The sequence below is a fragment of the Orbicella franksi genome, chromosome 11 (assembly GCF_964199315.1).
Source record: "Orbicella franksi chromosome 11, jaOrbFran1.1, whole genome shotgun sequence".
Lineage (NCBI taxonomy): Eukaryota > Metazoa > Cnidaria > Anthozoa > Scleractinia > Merulinidae > Orbicella > Orbicella franksi.
The window spans coordinates 4,445,716-4,464,495 of record NC_138155.1 but is presented as its reverse complement, the minus strand read 5'-3'; the positions used below and the strand labels follow the sequence as shown (position 1 = coordinate 4,464,495).

The 18,780-nt window shown below is 40.2% G+C and overlaps 1 protein-coding gene across 2 annotated transcripts; it reads right to left on the bottom strand.

The window, feature by feature from the left end:
• Positions 1-377: 377 nt before the first annotated feature.
• LOC145502677 (solute carrier family 41 member 1-like) lies at positions 378-10,386 on the bottom strand. Of its 2 annotated transcripts, none has more exons than XM_081482023.1 (9): positions 10,078-10,386; positions 7,713-7,820; positions 7,270-7,341; positions 6,694-6,988; positions 5,949-6,108; positions 5,586-5,659; positions 4,920-5,048; positions 4,395-4,543; positions 378-773 (listed from the first exon to the last, which is right to left on the bottom strand). In XM_081482023.1, exons 1-9 carry the CDS (start codon positions 10,195-10,197, stop codon positions 588-590), a joined length of 1,293 nt encoding a protein of 430 aa, XP_081338149.1. In that variant the 5' UTR covers positions 10,198-10,386; the 3' UTR covers positions 378-587. The 2 variants fall into 2 exon arrangements, with proteins under 2 accessions (XP_081338149.1, XP_081338150.1); XM_081482024.1 differs by lacking the exon at positions 10,078-10,386 and adding an exon at positions 7,933-8,249.
• Positions 10,387-18,780: the final 8,394 nt, after the last annotated feature.

The following is an 18,780-nucleotide window of genomic DNA, read 5'->3' as shown; positions in this document are numbered from 1 at the left end:
TCTAAAAAGCCTGTTATATGTTCTTAAATATAATAAATTAAGCGATTTTTCTTCTGCTAGATACAAGATATACTAAAATTGCTTTGAATTTTACTGACTTGATAGTAAAAAAAAACATCTTTCAGGAAATCCGTTTTACTTGCCGACATGAAGTGAATGAAATGTAATAATCTGCAATGAAGAAGCCATAGAGCACTACAAAAATATGCATCTAACTGGAAAATGAGGGCGTCTCCATTATATAGAGAATATGAGTTCAAGAAACAGCCATGAAAAGAACTTTCTAACAAAAAATATAAATAGCCTTCGTGAAAAAGTCCAGAATTCTTGTTTCAGTCTAGAGTAATTGAGTATTGAAAACGATGAACAATTTATTCAAGCTAGATTTTCAATTTGCCATCTGTACAATCGTTAACTTCTGTACAGTACAATGACTTGTATACAAACATATTTGAGGGAATTTTCCCTGGTAAGAGGGTGTCAGCACAAATTTCATTCTTAAATTTATGCACCCCGTACTGCTGGTGTTTCTTAATTCCCTTGTAAGAGACAGAGCTTATTTTAGGTACTATTTAAAAATGAAACCGCTAGTCCCCCACGTCAGCATCGCGGTCTCCGATGAGCCACAGAAGATGGAATGACCCGGCCAGGAGCCCGGTGCCGAGTAAGTCACCCAGTGCTGTTAGGTAAGGAATGCAGCAGTTGTCGGGATCTTTGCCTCGTTTCCACATCCAGTGAACCAGCCAATTAGCGGTCAGAAGGAGAATGGCCACCTACAGTTTAAAGTAAACTCGTGTTAGCGTAACTGATCTTGCCATTTCTCACATGTGAGTATGAACAGGCCCGATTGTCCAAATTCAAACACTTAATGCGCGTCTTGTTAAAGGAGCTCAGTCACGATTTGCGCATATTGAAAAGTTTAGCCTCAATTTTTTCAAAATCGTCGTTTGTAATCCGTGTCAATCTTCTCCATCCTTAGCCATCCTTGTTCCATTATCTCTTTGGTGTTTTTCTATCTTATTAAACTGTTATTTTCAGGTTTCCAACTATTTAAAGATAATTTTGTATGTGGCCAAAATAACTCAAAATACTGTGACTGAGCCCCTTTAAACAATTGTGAATTGGTCGCACTCGCAGAACTAGAAATTATCAATATATTAACTTCTGAGGTGGCCTCCGTTATAAGCCTGGTGGTTTCTTTTGGAGGTCTCCTCGCCGCTTTTTGAGTATTGTCAATATCTTTTGTTATTATTTACGCGGCAAATAAATGACGATGATGATGAACAGTCCAGGATCCGCTATCATTTACATTTCGTTTCACGTGATCGTCTGGGAGAAGGCAGTCCTGAAAAGGGACTTCCATAGTTGCTCAGTTCATGCCTAGCGTTTCCGTGACTTGAGAGGCAGTCATCTTTAAAGTCAAGTGAAACGTTTATGTCAGTCAATAGTAGCATACAACACCATGACAAACAAATTTCCAGGTGACTCTGAGGATGAACTTCCGCTCAGCTTGTCGAGACAACACTCACTTTTGTCAACTTTAAATTGCCTTACCCGCGGATGCAACCCAACAGTTTCTCAAGAAACTACCTTACTACATAAAATTTTCGCGACACGTTTATTTCGCGATTTTGAGGTGCGCATATTTCGCAACACTTAAATTTCGTGATTTGGCGAAAATTTTGTATTTTGAATCACTTGAACTTCGTGTTTTTGAGTAAAACACAATTGATTTCCTTGGCAATGTTACTTTGACATGTCCTTGAATTTAGTAAACCGACTTTATCAAATGTACGATAACGACAAAATTAACAAAAACGCAATGGCCGGACTGTCGACAGTAACATATTTTACGATAACTGCAGAAATGCTCGCGCGCTCATTTGCTAATTTTTATTGTCAATTTAACAAATTGACGTCAGTTTTTTATGCGTCTGTCCTCTTATTGATGATAAATCGCGTCATAACATTGTCAAAGTGACTGTGGAACCACGAGGCGCAGGCGAGTGGTTCCGCAGTAAACTTTGACAATGTTATGACGTAGTTTATTATTAATAAGAGGACAGACGCATAAAAAACTGACGTCAATTTGTTTTTTACAATAACAAGACCCTAAAATGGTCAAATGCCGGGAATAAATGCGGGGAAAAGACGCCGTAAAATTGTCGTAAACAAAGATAAGTGTATTTTATTCAAAATGACGCGAGCATTGTCAATAGCTTTTCTCGCTTTTTGATTGGCTACTTAAAAAAGTCCATAAATTTCATTGGTTAAAAAAAATGACAGTTTGACAGCTGAGAGTTGAACTTGAAAGCTTGCATAAATTAAAATTTTATCCGTCTGTACTTTTATTGATGATAAAAATGAGCCAATCAACGCGCGAGAAATTAGACAGTTATTGTAAAAAAGGAGACAGACACATGAATTTATAATTTATGCGATGCGTCAGCGAGCGAAAGAGGACAATTTGACAATTCGTTATCGTAAAAAAGAAATTGACGTCAGTTTATCCAGCGTCTGTCCTGTTATTGACAAAGAATTTCGTCATAACATTGTCAAAGTACTTTGACAATGTTATAACGAAATTCATGATCCATAACAAGACGGGCGCATGAAAAACCGACGTTAATTTGTTAATAATAATAATAATAATAATATCTTTTGTGCTGAGATGCTGCAACAAATTTCACGAACGTAAAAAAGGCTACTAACATCATGTGTGTTTCTTCAACATAAGCATAGTGAAGTTTTACGCTGCGAAAATGAAAATAGACAAGGAGTTTTGATAACTCGATCAACAAAATCGAAATCGTTATTCCAAGTTGATTAAAGAAAGCGTCATCGTAACTTTGCTGATTATTTCTGCTTTATTCACATGTTTTTAGCTTAGCTTTTAATATGTTCTCAAACATTTATCAATCTTATACATATTTAAAAACTATAGAGCTATTGTTTGAGTTCGATGTACGCTTTCACATACGAAAGTGCGGCGGAAGTACAATTTGTCGTGTTTACTGACTGTACAAAACACGCATCGGCGAGCGCTCTCATTCATCGACAACAGAGAATTTACTGGATTTTTACACAAATAAAACTGAGCAGTATCTACGGACGTAAAGTTATTAAGCCTTGATGAAACATCAAGCGTTGCTTACAATAGGCCCTTTGCAGCTAAGCCATCACGTGACCTACTTTTCATAAAATTATGGGCTATAACTTAACGAATGCCAGAAATGGAAAAAGCATGTCGAAAATATCAAAATGGCCAAGTTTGAGGCCCCCATCATCTGAGAATGAGATTTTATGATGGTCTGAATTTTTGAAAGAATTAATAAGAGGATTTGTATAGAAAAATGTTGCTGGAGAGCAAGACCTTGCTCTCCAGCAACATTTTCCATACGAATCCTCTAAATTTTCCGAAAATTCAAACTATGGTATAAACTTACTCGTTTCTTCCTGGGGCCTCAAACTTGGCCATTTTGGTATTTTCGATGCGCTCTTTCCATTTCTGGCATTCTTTTAGTTATAGCCCATAATACAAAATTTTTTTAGGAAAAATTTGGTCACGTGACCCCAGCTGCAAAGGGCCTATTCAAGCGAAACTCAAACTAGCAATTATTTTGTTTTACTTTTCGGTCGCGATAAACTGACAAATTCCTCGCAAGCGTGTGGCAAGAGAAGCAAGGAAACTATGAAGTCCTGAAGCTCTACTATATCTAAATATATCCAGCTAGTTTTTTGCTGTGTAATGGAAAAGCTGTTAATCTTCAACATATGTGAAATTTAAAGTGGAATAATGTACAGCTCATGTAAAACGTGTGTAAAAGAAGCATCCGTCGGAACAAAACTTGGTCAGCGATATATATGAGCTTACAGCGGAACATGCCTAAATTCGACACTGTCTTACTTCACTCAAACTGGAGCAGCTTACGACGAAAATACTTAAGCAAAATTCCAACAGAAGTAAACGCGTTGAGTTGTGGGCCAAAAACATGAAAAATTTCGGGAATTTCGGACGCCATTTCCCCCCGCGCGACATCCGCAAAAATCCTCGCAGCATGTGCGCGCATGTGCCGCGGGTGATGGCGCAATTTGTTCTAAAAATAGAATTATTGTCCCATATCATGGGGACAACCCCAATACTTGAAATGGCGCGCGCTTACGATCTCCGTCCCCGATTATGGCTCCTGATGTGAGTCACTTAATTTTCGCGTCATGTTATGTTCGCGACACTTATTGTTCGCGCCACTTTAATTTCGCGATTTTTTTAAAATCGAAATCAACGTGTCGCGAAAATTTCGTGCAATAAGGTAATAACTTTGCGCGTTGTTACCAACGCACTCTTGGAACACTTTTGCTCATAATTGTTAGTAATTACATTTCGCACACGATACCTGGATGAGTCCAGCCAGTAAATACCCTGATGTGAATTTAAGAGTAAGCGTGGTATGGCCAGCTTGAAGAACACGGATTGTGTATAAGAATATCAGATTTCCTGGAATCACCATAAACAACAGCACTCGCGTTGTACGAGCATGTAACCCTTAGATAAGAAAAAGAGGGGGAAAATTTAATACGTAATACGCTGTTGGGTTTCAAATGGCTTTATAAGCGTTGAAGTTCTACCCGCGTGAGGGTTCACAAATTAATTGACCTTGAAGGTCTGGAAGAAAGCTGCACGGGAACAAGGCAAGGTTCACTCCAGCATACCAGTGTTTACACATCAGTGTTAATGGTTACACACGTTCTAGTCACAGGTAATTGCAAGCCGACAGACAGAAATTGAATGAACAAGAGATCTTCTCAATTATAATTATAGTAGCAAGCAAAACATATAACATAAATGTTAGCCATCTAGTTATTAGTCCATCGATCTGGAAGTGTACATTGCTGTCATTTGGAAGATCATGTGATCATACCTGAGCCGAAAAATGTGTCGATGCAGCCATGAAATTTACTTGACTCCTGACGTTCTCCAGGTTTACCGTGCTGATGTAGACCAGTGGACAAGCGACTGACCTGGACAGCGACCAAATTACCACCCACACCTTACAGAACAATTCAACACAAATCTTGCCTGAGAACAAATTGATTACTTTAGAACGGAGCTTCCCGTAAATGGGCGTCCTTATGACCTGAGAAAGGACCGTCTAGTTTCAAGAGCAACCCGTCTACTTAGAGTATTAACTGTGTAGTGTAGGATTTAAAATCCCCTGAGATCCCCAGGGGATACTCTGTGAAGCTTTGGGTAGGGGGGATGTGCCGTTAGGACACTGAAATCCTTATCCTATACTAGATCATGATCAGCAAGATTTTGCAACGCTATTCTAGACTAGGCACCAAAAAACCCTACCCTATCCCGGACTAGCTACTTTACATGCAAAAATCTTTGTCACCATCACTTTATCACAAGACGTAACCACACTAGGTTACATAGCTTCATTTCAACAGCCTTCACTGGTTTCTATAATGTGAGGCAAATAGTAACAAAGAAGGAGTCTAGATTACTTGTCGACTAATTTTCTATCACTACAGTACTGTAATGTAAATCCAAATGTGTTTAGTGATTCAGACAGAAAACATACCATTCATGACTGGGCTGAAGACTGCTATTCCATGGTATTTTGCCACAGCATAATCAAGAATTAGACCTCCAGTACTACAAGCAACATTAAAAAAATCCGAGTCTGACAAATGAGCCTGGGAGTTCCTTTGAGGTAATCACATGTACACACTCTCACACTTGCATTCAGGAATGCACCTTCCATACAGAATCTAAATTCTCCTAAACACCTGCCATACATTTCTTTTAATGCTAGTTTGAGAATTTCAAAACACACCAAGACAATACACATGACTATGTTTAGAGAATCCGATACACAATGTATTATAAGAGCAGTAAGGAAATTTGATTTGATACTGATCAACTGCTATAATCAAGTTTATACCTGCTGATGACCATGGCACTGAGAACTGGCGTCCAGCCAGTATACAAGACATCATGAGTGAAGGTATTGTTGTGCGTGATGTAGACCCACAGAGGAAGAACAAGAAAGAAACACAAACTTATGACAGGTGTGATCCAGTGATGTGTGCCGGCTTCAGAATCTGCATTAAAAAATCAAGCACATAATTTGTTACTGTTACATGTATTTAGAAGGATGAGGCAAAGTTTGTCAGATACATGACGCTCTTCTAGGTTGTATAAATTACAAGACAAAAGTCTCTACTTCATCTGATACCCTAAGACAGGAACAAACTTGGTCATTGTCATTTAGTTTCAAATGCAATCCATTCGTTTTATACTGTGCTTTAATACCATTTTATCTACTGTATATATACCAGTCAACTTTTCTTAAACAAATGCATGAGATCTTAATTTTGACTGTGTCAGCCATAGGAGTTATTTTCAAAGAGAATGTAAAGATTTCTAGTCAGAGCTTCCAGAACATGACCAGCAGATTTTACAAATACACTCTAGATAGTCCATGTTGAGTACTAAAATGCCAAAGACCCAAACGAGAAGTTGGAACAAGCAGGTAAGTGTTACTTAAACAAGTTTTTCTTTTCTCAGAATGGACCAAGTTGGCATATCTGTAAAAAGTGGTCACCGTGCCTAGAGTTGGACATCTGTATGCATGTGCGAGATCAAAGCTTCCGACCCACAGGTGTAAGACCTAATTTAAAACTTACCTTGAACACAGCTGTGCAAAAATCTGCTGACTGCAGACAAAAGTGCTAGTGTGGTAAGATCTCCAAGACTGGCGGCGATGGGTGTAGCTACATTGTCAGGATTAATGTTACACTTCCTCGAACAAAGCACAACTGCGACCGTCACAGAGCCGAGAATGAAGCTTGCTAGTGACGCTGTAACCAAGCTGCTTGCGCAAAGGAGTGTAGCATGATAAATGTTGAATTCTCCATCAAGAACCCATCCCATGATCACAGCTGCAAATGCCGCCAAGGCTCCAACTACAGTAGCTTGAACCTTTAAACAATGCACTCATAAGTAGATTGTACATTTATTTTAGACATAACATAGCTAGCAAAGCCACATTATCAAAATCTGTATACAAAGCTTCAAGCATTTTGAAGTAACAAATTCACTAATGGAAATTGTATTTAGTCTTTGCTTGCTTTGATATTCAATATATGGCAAAATTTAAAAACATTCTCGGACTCTAATATTAAAAAAAGACACAAGCTTCCGACTGCCTAAGCTGCAGTCTTCCATTCAGCAATCATATGGTTTACAAAGCAACACTTTACCTGCACTAATGCTATATTTCCTCCTATTAATTTCCACTGCCTTTTCGCACAATCCATGCTTCCAACATTAGCCTAAGTAATGGAAACAACATTATATCAATAGACTAGCGTCATTATTTACTTATACCAGTCCTGTAGTTAAACACCAGAAGGAAGATGTCAGAGAGGTAAGCCTAGGGAACTTGGAGAAGAACTCACCCAATGGTGCTCAAGAGAAAGGGGTAAGGTCAGATTCAAAGGCTGGCTAGATGTTGGTACGCGTGCTAAGAACCGAGAAGCTTGGCAAGCGAGAACGCAAGACGCTATATCTCCTCTGGGGAAAAGGACGTAATGATGATGAGTTAACAAACAAATTGCCTGGTGACAACAATTAAGTATCTTTAATTGTGATTAAGTCTGACTGCAGGTTTTAATTGGCACCAGAATGAAAATGTTTTACGTACAGCAGTTGAAAGTCGTGATGCTAATGTCATTTCCAGATTTCCTTTCAGTCCAAGCAGAGCAGGAACCAATATGAAAATTTCTGAAATTTCTTTGTAAACTTGCCAATGCTGAAAAAAAATTCAAAGTGGGTTTCCTCAGATTTAATGTTGACATGTATAACTACAGTGGACCAACAGTTAGAAGGCTGTTCCCTGGATCATGTGTCCTGGGTTCACTTACAGACTGTCATCTCATCTCTGAGTCTTCTTTTTACACTGGAGTATAAAAGGGCATCATTAAACTTCAGTAAAACCTGGAAAAATGGATGATGTTATTTAACTGTCTAATGAAAGAAAGATTTTTCTTATCTCACCTGACATTAAATGGGAAACCTATTTGCATATATAACTTTGATCGCATATTATTTGTAATTATTAAGATTACCTGAATAACTGAATCCTATTTGACATTTAAGTGGATAGTATCGCTAAATACTAAGTGTTATAGTATTTTTATAGGGCAAGTTGATATACCATAAAATCCCACATTAAAGCCAACCCCCCTCCCCCCCCCCGGTTATGAGCCCTCCAGATGTAAACTCCTCTATTTGCTAACAGAGATATTATTCTCAATATAGGCCCCCGAATATACACTGTAAGTCTCCCCCCTCCCCCCCCCCCCACCCCCCAGATATAAGCCCATCTAATGTTTAAGAGCGTTAATTCTACCTAGAGGACTGTTTCACAGCAAACAGGTAAATTGATGTTAAGGCTTTTGGTTTTTTTCACATTCGTTCTGTTCTGTGCCACTTGTTCCAGTCGCATTGGTGTTTTACAGATGTTTTTGAAATAATAGCTCTAAATGTAATGGTAAGTTAGCTTTAATTAGTTTCTCAGACATGATTTATCTCGTCGTTCTGAAACTTATATGCCCCCCTGGATACAAGCCCACCCAAAACCCCTTATGCAGCTATATAAGCCCAGCCATATAAGCCATATAAGCCCAGCAAATTCTTGTAGCACGTGGTGAATAAATTTGCGAGTCACGCACAGTGGACCTTTGCGCCTTTATATGATAAGTACAGCAAAAGTAATGTAAAGTAAAGCAATGAAGTCACCTGATCACAATTTGCTCATATGCATTTGAAAAATAGAATATTGGTGACGACAAATTATACTAAAATCGTCACTGAAACGTATATTTCTATACTGTTGGAATTTCATTGCGTTACACAATTTGACAAGTTGTACCGACTGAGACAAAGCAACTGTCAAGTTTGCCGCGCGCTCAGATGACATTTTAATTTATGCGCTACAAAAACGAAAGCAATATAGCCTAGTGTATAGTCTTTCCTGAAGAAAAAAAGGTTTTAGACCGGTGGGTCTTCGTTTTAGACCAGTGGGTCTTCGTTTTAGACCGGTGGGTCTTCGCTTTAGACCGGTGGGTCTTCGCTTTAGACCGGTGGGTCTTCGTTTTAGACCAGTGGGTCTTCGTTTTAGACCGGTGGGTCTTCGTTTTAGACCAGTGAGTCTTCGTTTTAGACCAGTGGGTCTTCGTTTTAGACCAGTGGGTCTTCGTTTTAGACCACAGGGTCTTCGTTTTAGACCAGTGGGTCTTCGTTTTAGACCGGTGGGTCTTCGTTTTAAACCACAGGGTCTTAGGTCTTCGGTCTTCGTTTTTGGGTCTTCGTTTTCGCCACATCCATCAATGATGTTAGACAGTTGTCGCTGCTCGTCTTCGTTCCCGGAGTCGTAGGCTTCAACGCTTTGTTCTTGTCGATGGTCTGTTATTGTTATTATTTCGGCCTTGGCCTTCAGCTTTCTGACCACCGTTTTCCAGACTGAGTGGTTGGATAATCAGTTTTAGGGACCCAGGTTCGTAATCGGTTCTGTCTTGTTTACACACGGAGGCGTAAAACCGCTCTAGTACTTTATCCAACTGCTCAGGAAGAATCATCTCCAGGTTTTTCTCAAGGCTATTTTCGTCACATCACTTACTAAAAACGCTTCTGTTAATTCCGTAACTTCTTCAGTGGTCACCGTCTTAGATCTCGACGCCATCTTGGCACTGATCGAGATACAAGAGATGTTGCCACATATAGCAATTTTGTTATGTCACATGTGAAATTATGAAATTTCGCGCCAAAATTAAGGAGTAATTTGTCACCCATGATATTACATTTAAACAGGTAATTGAAATTTCAATAAATTAATTGAAATCAAGCTTATTTGAGCTTGCAATAGTTTGGTGAAACGGCTTCCACTGTGAGAAAGATAAGCTGAAGTCTTAAGTTGACACTGTAGGGCATTCGATCATCTGGTTCAATACGAAATTTTTCGCTAAACACGTAAGTTGATCCTGTGAAATTAAGAAGATTTTAGTTACCTGAACAACATCAAGGAGAATACCAGCGGACACGGTCCCGAAGCCAGCAATTAGAAAAGGTAAGAAAACCTGCACTACCATTTTCGAGCTACCGTGAACGGCCAACGTTATTTCTGTCATGTTTAAGCTTGCATAAATTAGAATACATTATGTTGCACGTGACGAGTGGTGTTGTTGAATAAACGAATTCAAGATGTCGCTGTGTGCGTCCGAGTCTTAGTGACAAACATTACATGGTACCAGGAGTAAAATGGATTCGTTCAAGCCTCCGGAAGCTTTGTCGCTTCAAGGAAATCCAAGTGAAAATTGGAGAAGATGGGTGCAACGATTCGACCTTTATCTGACGGCGTCTGGCAAAATAAAAGAAGACGAGAAAGTTCAGTGCGCGATCCTGCTTCACGTGATCGGTGAAGAAGCGCTGGAAATTTATAATACGTTTAAGTTTGCTACTGGTGAGGATCCAAACAAGATTGCTCATCTTAAGAAGAAGTTTGAGGAGTATGTCAACCCGAGAAGGAACACTGTGTTCGAAAGATATCGATTTTGGGAATGCAAACAGCAAGAAGGCGAGACAATTGATCAGTTTATCACCGAGCTGAAAACACGTGCAAAGTCCTGTGAATTTGGCGATCAGCATGACCTCATGATCCGCGACCGAATTGTGTTTGGTGTGAGAGATACCCGACTGAAAGAACGACTGCTCCGTGAATCGTCAGACCTTACCCTAGAAAAAGCAGCAAGTGTTTGCAGAGCCGGCGAAGCAAGCTCGAGTCAAATAAAGGAATTGGAAGATTCTGACAAGAGCGTTCCAGTTCATTGGGTTGGAAACAAGTTCAATTTAAGGCGTCCAAAACCGCCGCGTCCTAAATTACCGTTCAACTGTTCGAAGTGTGGTACTAAGCATCTACCAAAGTCATGTCCTGCGTTTGGAAAGCTTTGTCTCGTTTGTAAAGGAAAAGATCATTTCGCCAGAGTTTGTCCGCAAATGAAATCTCCCGTACACGTAGTCACTCCGAGCGATCAAGGCGCCATTGGTGGAGTCGAATTAGAAGTTCAATCAGATAATGGAGATCAAGAATTATTTATCGGAACAGTGACTAGTGCACCGCCTGTCGAAGACTCGGCTTGGTTTACGAATTTACGTGTCGGCGGAACACCGATTAAATTCAAACTGGACACAGGAGCCGAAGCGAATGTGTTGCCACTCAGTGTGTACTTGAAACTCAGAAATAAGTCACCGCTTTCGGAAACCAGCGTCATTCTCTCATCTTATGGAGACTTCAAGGTTAAACCTGAAGGCACACTAAACTTACACTGTGAAGCTCGTGGAATGAAAGAAAACCTGCCATTTTTTGTCGCCGCTGTTGAGTCACCACCGATTTTGGGACTTTCAGCTTGCCAAAAATTAAATTTGGTCAGAAGAGTAGAGAGTGTTGCCCAGGCGCCACTCACAAAGGAAGAAATTTTGGATGAGTTTCCTGACGTCTTTACTGGACTGGGCTGTATGGAAGGCAGTTATCACATTGAATTGGATGATACAGTTGAGCCTGTCATTCACCCACCACGGCGAGTGCCATATAGTCTGCTTGAGAAGCTGAAAGAAAAACTCCAGGAGCTAGAAGAAAAAGATGTTATTCAGAAAGTGGACAGACCCACCCCGTGGGTTAACAGTCTCGTCATTGTGGAGAAACGTGATGGGTTCCTACGCCTGTGTTTAGACCCCAGAGATCTTAACAAGGCAATTCGCCGAGAGCACCACAGGATTCCAACTGCAGAAGATATAGCAAGTCGTCTAAGTGGCAAGAAAGTTTTCTCCATAGTGGATGAAAAGGATGGTTTCTGGCAAGTGTGTCTAGATGATGAAAGTTCTCACCTCTGCACATTCAACACTCCGTATGGCCGTTATCGCTTTAAAAGAATGCCATTTGGTATAAGTTCAGCACCAGAGGTTTTTCAGAAAAAGAATGAATCCATATTTGGAGACATTGATGGTGTGGAAGTCATATTTGATGACATAATTATCGCTGCTAAAGATGAGTTTGAGCATGATACACTCATGAGAAAGCTTTTGCTAAGGGCACGAGAAGCGAAAGTTAAGTTCAACCCAGCAAAGCTCCAGTACAAAGTCAGTGAAGTCAAGTACATGGGGAACATTGTGTCTGAATCAGGATTGAAGCCAGATGTTGAGAAAGTGCGAGCCATAGTTCAAATGCCATTACCCCAGAACAGAGAAGGGCTGCGGAGATTCTTGGGAATGGTGAACTATTTTTCTCAGTTTATTCCTAATCAGTCAGAAGCTACTGCCCCCTTGCGAAGCCTGTTGAAGAAAGATGTAGTTTGGATCTGGTCACATGAGCACACACAGGCAGTGGAGCATCTAAAGGAGATCCTGTCAAGTCAGCCTGTTTTAAAGTTCTTTGATCCTTCTAAGCTAGTCAATTTGCAAGTGGATGCCTCTAAGTCAGGTCTAGGAGCATGCATTCTCTAGGATGGCCACCCAATTGCCTACGCATCAAGATCTCTCACCCAAGCAGAAGTAAACTACGCCCAAATAGAGAAAGAACTTCTTGCAGTGGTATTTGGCTGCGAGAGATTCAATCATTATGTTTATGGTAGACCAGTCGATGTTATGTCAGACCATAAACCGCTGGTATCAATCACAAAGAAGCCACTGGTTAATTCTTCTCCAAGGCTTCAACGCCTGCTTCTGAGACTTCAGAAGTATGAAGTCAACATCTCTTATGTTCCAGGCAAATACATGTATGTAGCAGATACACTCTCAAGAGCCTTTCTGAATGAGCAGCCTACAGATGATGATTTGAACGATGACATGGAGGTGATGGTCCATAGCCTCATTACAAATCTTCCCATGACCCAGGAGAAATTGGCACAAATGAAGTCTGCAACAGCACAAGATGAAGACCTTCAGAAATTATGTACAGTTGTTAAGAATGGTTGGCCTTCCCACAGAAGCCAATTGCCTGCATCAATTGCCCATTACTGGAGTCTTCGTAGTGAAATTCATGAAGTAGAAGGCCTGTTGTTCCTTGGCCAGAGGCTCATAATCCCACAAGATATGAGACAAGCTGTCCTGAATTGTATCCATGAGAGTCACCTTGGTATTGAAAAGTGTAAGTCAAGGGCCAGAGCTGTAGTCTATTGGCCAGGCATGTCTACTGCAATTGAGAGACTGGTGGCTAAATGCCCAGTGTGTCTCAAGTATCAAAGAGAGAACCAGAAAGAGCCTCTCCTGCCTCATGAAGTTCCCCAGAGACCATGGCAGAAGCTTGGTGCAGACATATTTGAACTGAACACTAACTCTTATTTAGTTGTGGTTGACTACTACTCTAAATATCCGGAACTTTGTCTTATGAAAGACAAGACAGCTAGCTCTGTTATAACTAGCATGAAATCAATTTATGCCAGACATGGTATTCCAGATGAAGTTGTTGCCGACAACATGCCCTTCTCAAGCAAGGCTTTCCGTAATTTTGCAAGTGAGTGGGGATTTGAAATCTCCACATCAAGTCCCAGATACCCACAGTCCAATGGGATGAGTGAAAGAGCAATCCAGACCATCAAGAATTTACTTATAAAGGCTTGTGCAGACGGAAATGACCCCTACATTGCTCTACTGGAGTACAGGAACACACCCATCTCTGGACTTAAGGAGTCACCTGCTCAGCTGTTAATGAGTCGCATGTTGAAGTCCAAACTACCTACTGTGGAGTCTCTCTTGAAACCTCAAGTGGTTGATAGCCCCCAACAGAAGCTGCAACAGCTGAGTGATAAGCAGAAGATGTACTATGACCGGAATGCTAAGCAGCTGCCGAGTATTAAGGAGGGTGAAACAGCTAGAATAAGAAAAGGAAAGACTTGGGAGCCTGCCATCGTTACTGCACAACATAGTGCTCCAAGATCCTACATAGTTGCAACACCTGATGGTACCACCTACCGACGAAACCGTCATCACCTGCTCCCAACAGTCGAGTCGCCTCCACTAATCGCAGGACCAGCTATTGATGGGCCAGGCGTGCCTGTAGTAGCCGAACCGCCAGTTGCCGTCCCACCACCTGATGCTGCCATGCCCTCCCTAAACTCATCCAGCCATTGCAGTCCTCAACAGACACAGCGTACTTCCAGCGGCCGAACTGTCAGATTACCAGCAAGATTCAGAGAGGACTATGTTATGAACTGAACTGTCCACACTCAGTAACCAGACATTGAATCAGACTGTTTTGTTTTTTTTTTATTTGCTTACTACTAGGCTGTGTTATTGTTGGTTATGGGGAAGTTCCAGTTAATAGTGACAACAGTGTGGAACAGACATTTTTAGCAATTTTCTGTGAATTGTTGTCACATAACTTGTTGACCTACTTTGTTATTCCTTTGTTTTCTTTTGTTTTCGGTTTTGTTTATTTATTTTTTTTTTATTGGAAAGGAAGATGTCATGTTTAAGCTTGCATAAATTAGAATACATTATGTTGCACGTGACGAGTGGTGTTGTTGAATAAACGAATTCAAGATGTCGCTGTGTGCGTCCGAGTCTTAGTGACAAACATTACAATTTCCGCGTTGTTCCACGCTTAAAACATTTCAAGTTTGTCTAGACCAGCAGGGAGGGGACGTCTCCAAGCAAAACATTGTTTGAATCATCACTGCCAGTGTGACGTCACGTTTCGCTTGGATGAAATTCAAAATGGCGCCCAATGGGTGAAGTACAAGAGGTTGATAAAAATGCGGAATTTCGCTCCGATATTCTGCCCCATTTTCTTAGGTTCGTTAATATGTGGTTTATATTACATTGAGGAATCTTTATTTGGTACTTTTTGGTGGCCAAAATATTCAAAAGGTAGATACTTTGATCAAGAACTTTCTGTTTTGAAGCCAATTTGTCGAGCAAAACTGTTAGCTGGTTGACCTTTCGAGGGCCACTGCATAGCGAAGCAGAGCCATTTTGACCCAAGAATAGGAGGTTCGACAGAGGGTATATTTGGCTTCTTGTATGTGGAATTTCAGTTCTTCAGTGCCCGTGATTCGTCTCATCAATCCCTTCAAAGTGCAAAGAATGGCTGTGTGGAAAGAACAGCCTTGTTTCAGATAGCCAGATTAGGTAAGTTTTCACCCTTGTCGTACTACAGTTTACATTTAGAGCAATATCCGTAATTTGGTTAATAGTTATGGCTTGATTAGTGATTCGGTTCTATTTTATTTCGATTTTTTTTGAGAAAGAGGAGCCTTAATTTTCTTTTATATGCTAGGTCTGCAGCAAATATTATACCAAGAGACCATATTTTCTCTTGATTATACATAGTTGTGTTACATGAAAAACTCAGCTTAGTTCCTTGCCGGCGGCCTAATTGTGGCTAACTTTTCCCTGATTTTAGTTTGGAATTCGATATTTTAAAAATTGATAAATGCTGTTAATCTAATAGATCCATCAGAATCTATTGATTTGCAAGGTCATCATCAGCTAATAGCCCCCATTTGTTCATCTAAAAGTTGTAGCCCACTGAATACAGGTTATTAAAGACACTTCTTGTTTTTTTGCAGGGAATGTCACTGGAAGGAGCATATCATAATGCACAAATTTCCTTCCAGAATGCCACACTGGGCAGCACTTAGGATTCTGATGAACATTTTCCCTTTGAAGGCTGATGCCCCCCTCCCCACCCCACCCCCCCCCCCCCCCAGATGATAAACTGGCAGGGAGTTTTTAACTCACCTTAGTTTAGATTTTTAAAAATTTCTTTATCACCTGTCAAGACATGCATATGAGAACTATGATTTGTTTCATGTGTTTAATCATGCTGTCAAATTTGCAAGTTCCTGCTTCATTTTTGCACCCCTTAAAGTGCACCTAACCCCAAAATTTTTTTTTTTGCTAAAACGAATCTAGGCTTTATTTGAAGCATTTGGGCGAAGAAATTTTTGAATTTGGTTGAATCCTCGATTTCCTATGCCCTTTCAAAGTCGCGCTTGAACTGTTTCACGACCGCGTTTTAGGGAGTCTGGGGCGGCGGTTCCTGATGACGTCTACCCAGGAACCAAACACAATGGCGCCTCAGTCAGCTCTCTGTATTTGCTGGAGAAAATGGAAAACAAAACTAATCGTTCCGATGTATTTTGGGACTAAAACGTCCAAGCTTTGTCTCAGAATCATTTCTTTTTCGTCACTGGAGTCAGAGTTAAGTTTCGATTTGGAAGACACCAAAATAAACTTCGATCGAGCACGTTCGACAACTGTGAACTCACTGCTTAGAGCTTTGAGAGCAATTTACAATATTTCAAGCGACGAAGGGGAAGACTTCTTTGCCGACAAGCTGCTTGTATATTAGGAATGGAAAGCTAGATACGAAGTGGAGGAGCAGGCAAACGAAAAGCAGGAAAGAAAACTCAAGGACTGCTTTGGATGGTAATTTCGTCAACTAAACATAAGATTCCCACTCGTGTTTATAGCCCGTTTACATTTGTCCTTAGCGAGAATGTATTTTGTCAAGGTATGATTGTTCTGTTAAATCCAGTTTGTGTTTTACTTTCTGTTGAATGCTTCGTGTTTCTAAGAGCGACGTACGTGTTGCAGTTTTCGAGACTTGATGACCTCCAAAACTTTGGCTTCGATCGATTGAAGATCGTACTGTTTGGACCTGTATTTTTGAAGCTGCGAGAACAAGGTGGAAGGAAACATTTCATACAATTACCGATTTCACATTGTCACACGTTTTAAGTCGTAACTCCAAATAACCAATGTAAATTGTTCTCAAAGTTTGCAGTGAAATTAAGTAAGTTCCCTAAGCGGTCCGCAGATAATGTTCCGCGGTCATATTTTCGACGCTATTGCACAGAATCTCTGTCGCACTGCTGATTTCCAAACCTTCGAAAAACTCTGTGAGTCTAACAATTTTGTTATGATGTAATTCTAAAGGATTAATTTTCTACTTTTATCTAAATCGAAAGAGAAATAAGTGCTGGTTAGCGGCGTACAGTTGCGACCTATTTACATATCCGTTAATACGCTTCTTGATCATGAGCGGATCACACAACTTTGCCGATTATGTTATAAATACTGCGGAATTGGAAGATATAGGTTGTCGGTAGTATTTCTAAAAATTTCTGGTTAGCTTTACGCAGAAAATTTATGAAAATAGCGTTTGAAAGTCTGCGGAACGAATTCCAGTGAGAATAATGGTTCTCACAGATTCAGTTCGCTTGTTTCGGTTCGACAAAATCAACCGCCGTTTACGTCTTTATTGTACCATTAGCCGATCATCGTCAGTAAATTGTACAGTATATCTTTCTTTAAATCTGGAATATTACTGCAACGGCCGATAGCACCTCTGGAAGGCGTTTCTGCGCACTTTTCGAATGTGTATTGCACAATCCTGAAGGAAATGAGAGGACGTGAGATATCGAACCTTCCTGGGTAGACGTCACAAGAGCCGTTGGACCCATTCTCCTCAAACTCGGTCGTGAAACAAAATGGCGGTGTTTTGGAGCTATTTTCGAGATTTCGTCGTGGCACAGAAAATCGAGGATTTAACGGAATCCAAAAATTTTTTCGCAGAACTATTTCAAATAACAAGTACATTCGTTTTAGCGAAAAAAAACTTTGGGGGTTAGGTGCACTTTAAGCACTTTTCTACACCTCTAGTTAAACTCCCATTGATTGACAGCCCAAGTTATTTCCTTTAAAGGCACAGAGTCATACAAAGGCTTACCACAGCTTGATTGTCAGTATAAATCAATTGACAAGTTCAATTTGGAATTAATTTGCGATCCCAAATTTACGATAGTTTCAATTAATTGGTGTGAAGTTAAAAAAATGTGACTTTTCTGTTATATCAGCAACTAAAATAGATGTCACCAACCTTATTGACTTAAACACCATAATGAAGAAAAAGCTTTTTACACAAGGATAACTGAACATTGAGCTATGAAGACACAAAACAGAGCAAAAGAGGGGAAATTCTCTGGAGCTAACATCAAGGTTTTCAGTGCTGACTGCTATCACACTAACCACACATAAAACCACTAACAATGGATCAGGCACGACATGTATGGCCATATATGGTCAGAATGAGAGCATAGCTGCTAAGTACACTGGAGGAAAATGAAGCTTATGGGCCTCCGGAGTCTGAGGGAGAAATTGATTCAGTTAATCAATCATTCCTTTATTTGGTAATGCAGATTTTATGAAAAGTAGCCTTCATTCGGTGTCCACTCTATGGACATTATCCATTCCGAGAAGATAGGAACAGATAATGTCTAAGGCACAGAGTCATAATTGAAACTATAGGCTGATGTGGACCTGTGAAGAGCAGGAGATGATTATAAAAGCAGAATAAATAAAAAGAGCTAATAGGAATAAAACTTGTTAAAATTAAAAAAAATAATTAAATAGAATAAATGTCTGATTGTCTTTACAGCATTTCAGCATTCTAACACATTTTTTAGCATTTGCTGTCATTTATTTTGAGTGCTATGCTGCAATATCTATTTAGTGGAGGGTTGTTTTTTACTTGGAATATGATGAGAACTTAAAGGGATGAAAAGACTACAATGCAGCCTTGAAATTCTTGGAGGCTTAAGAAATAGGAGCCATTACAACATGGCAATGCAGGACAGTTGCAACATCATCAGCCTGTTCCAGGCTCTCGGTCTCTTTCACTATCTGAACCCGCTCGGCCACTTTTTTCGATCATG

What these genes read in the sequence shown, in the direction of transcription:
- LOC145502677 (XM_081482023.1), bottom strand. Translation starts at nt 10,197, where the DNA reads ATGACAGAAATAACGTTGGCCGTTCACGGTAGCTCGAAAATGGTAGTG. An exon ending in CATCACGACTTTCAACTGCT is followed by an intron (nt 7,342 to 7,712) that starts GTACGTAAAACA and finishes TCCATTACTTAG; the next exon opens with GCTAATGTTGGAAGCATGGA. An exon ending in CTTCAGCCCAGTCATGAATG is followed by an intron (nt 5,049 to 5,585) that starts GTATGTTTTCTG and finishes TTGTTCTGTAAG; the next exon opens with GTGTGGGTGGTAATTTGGTC.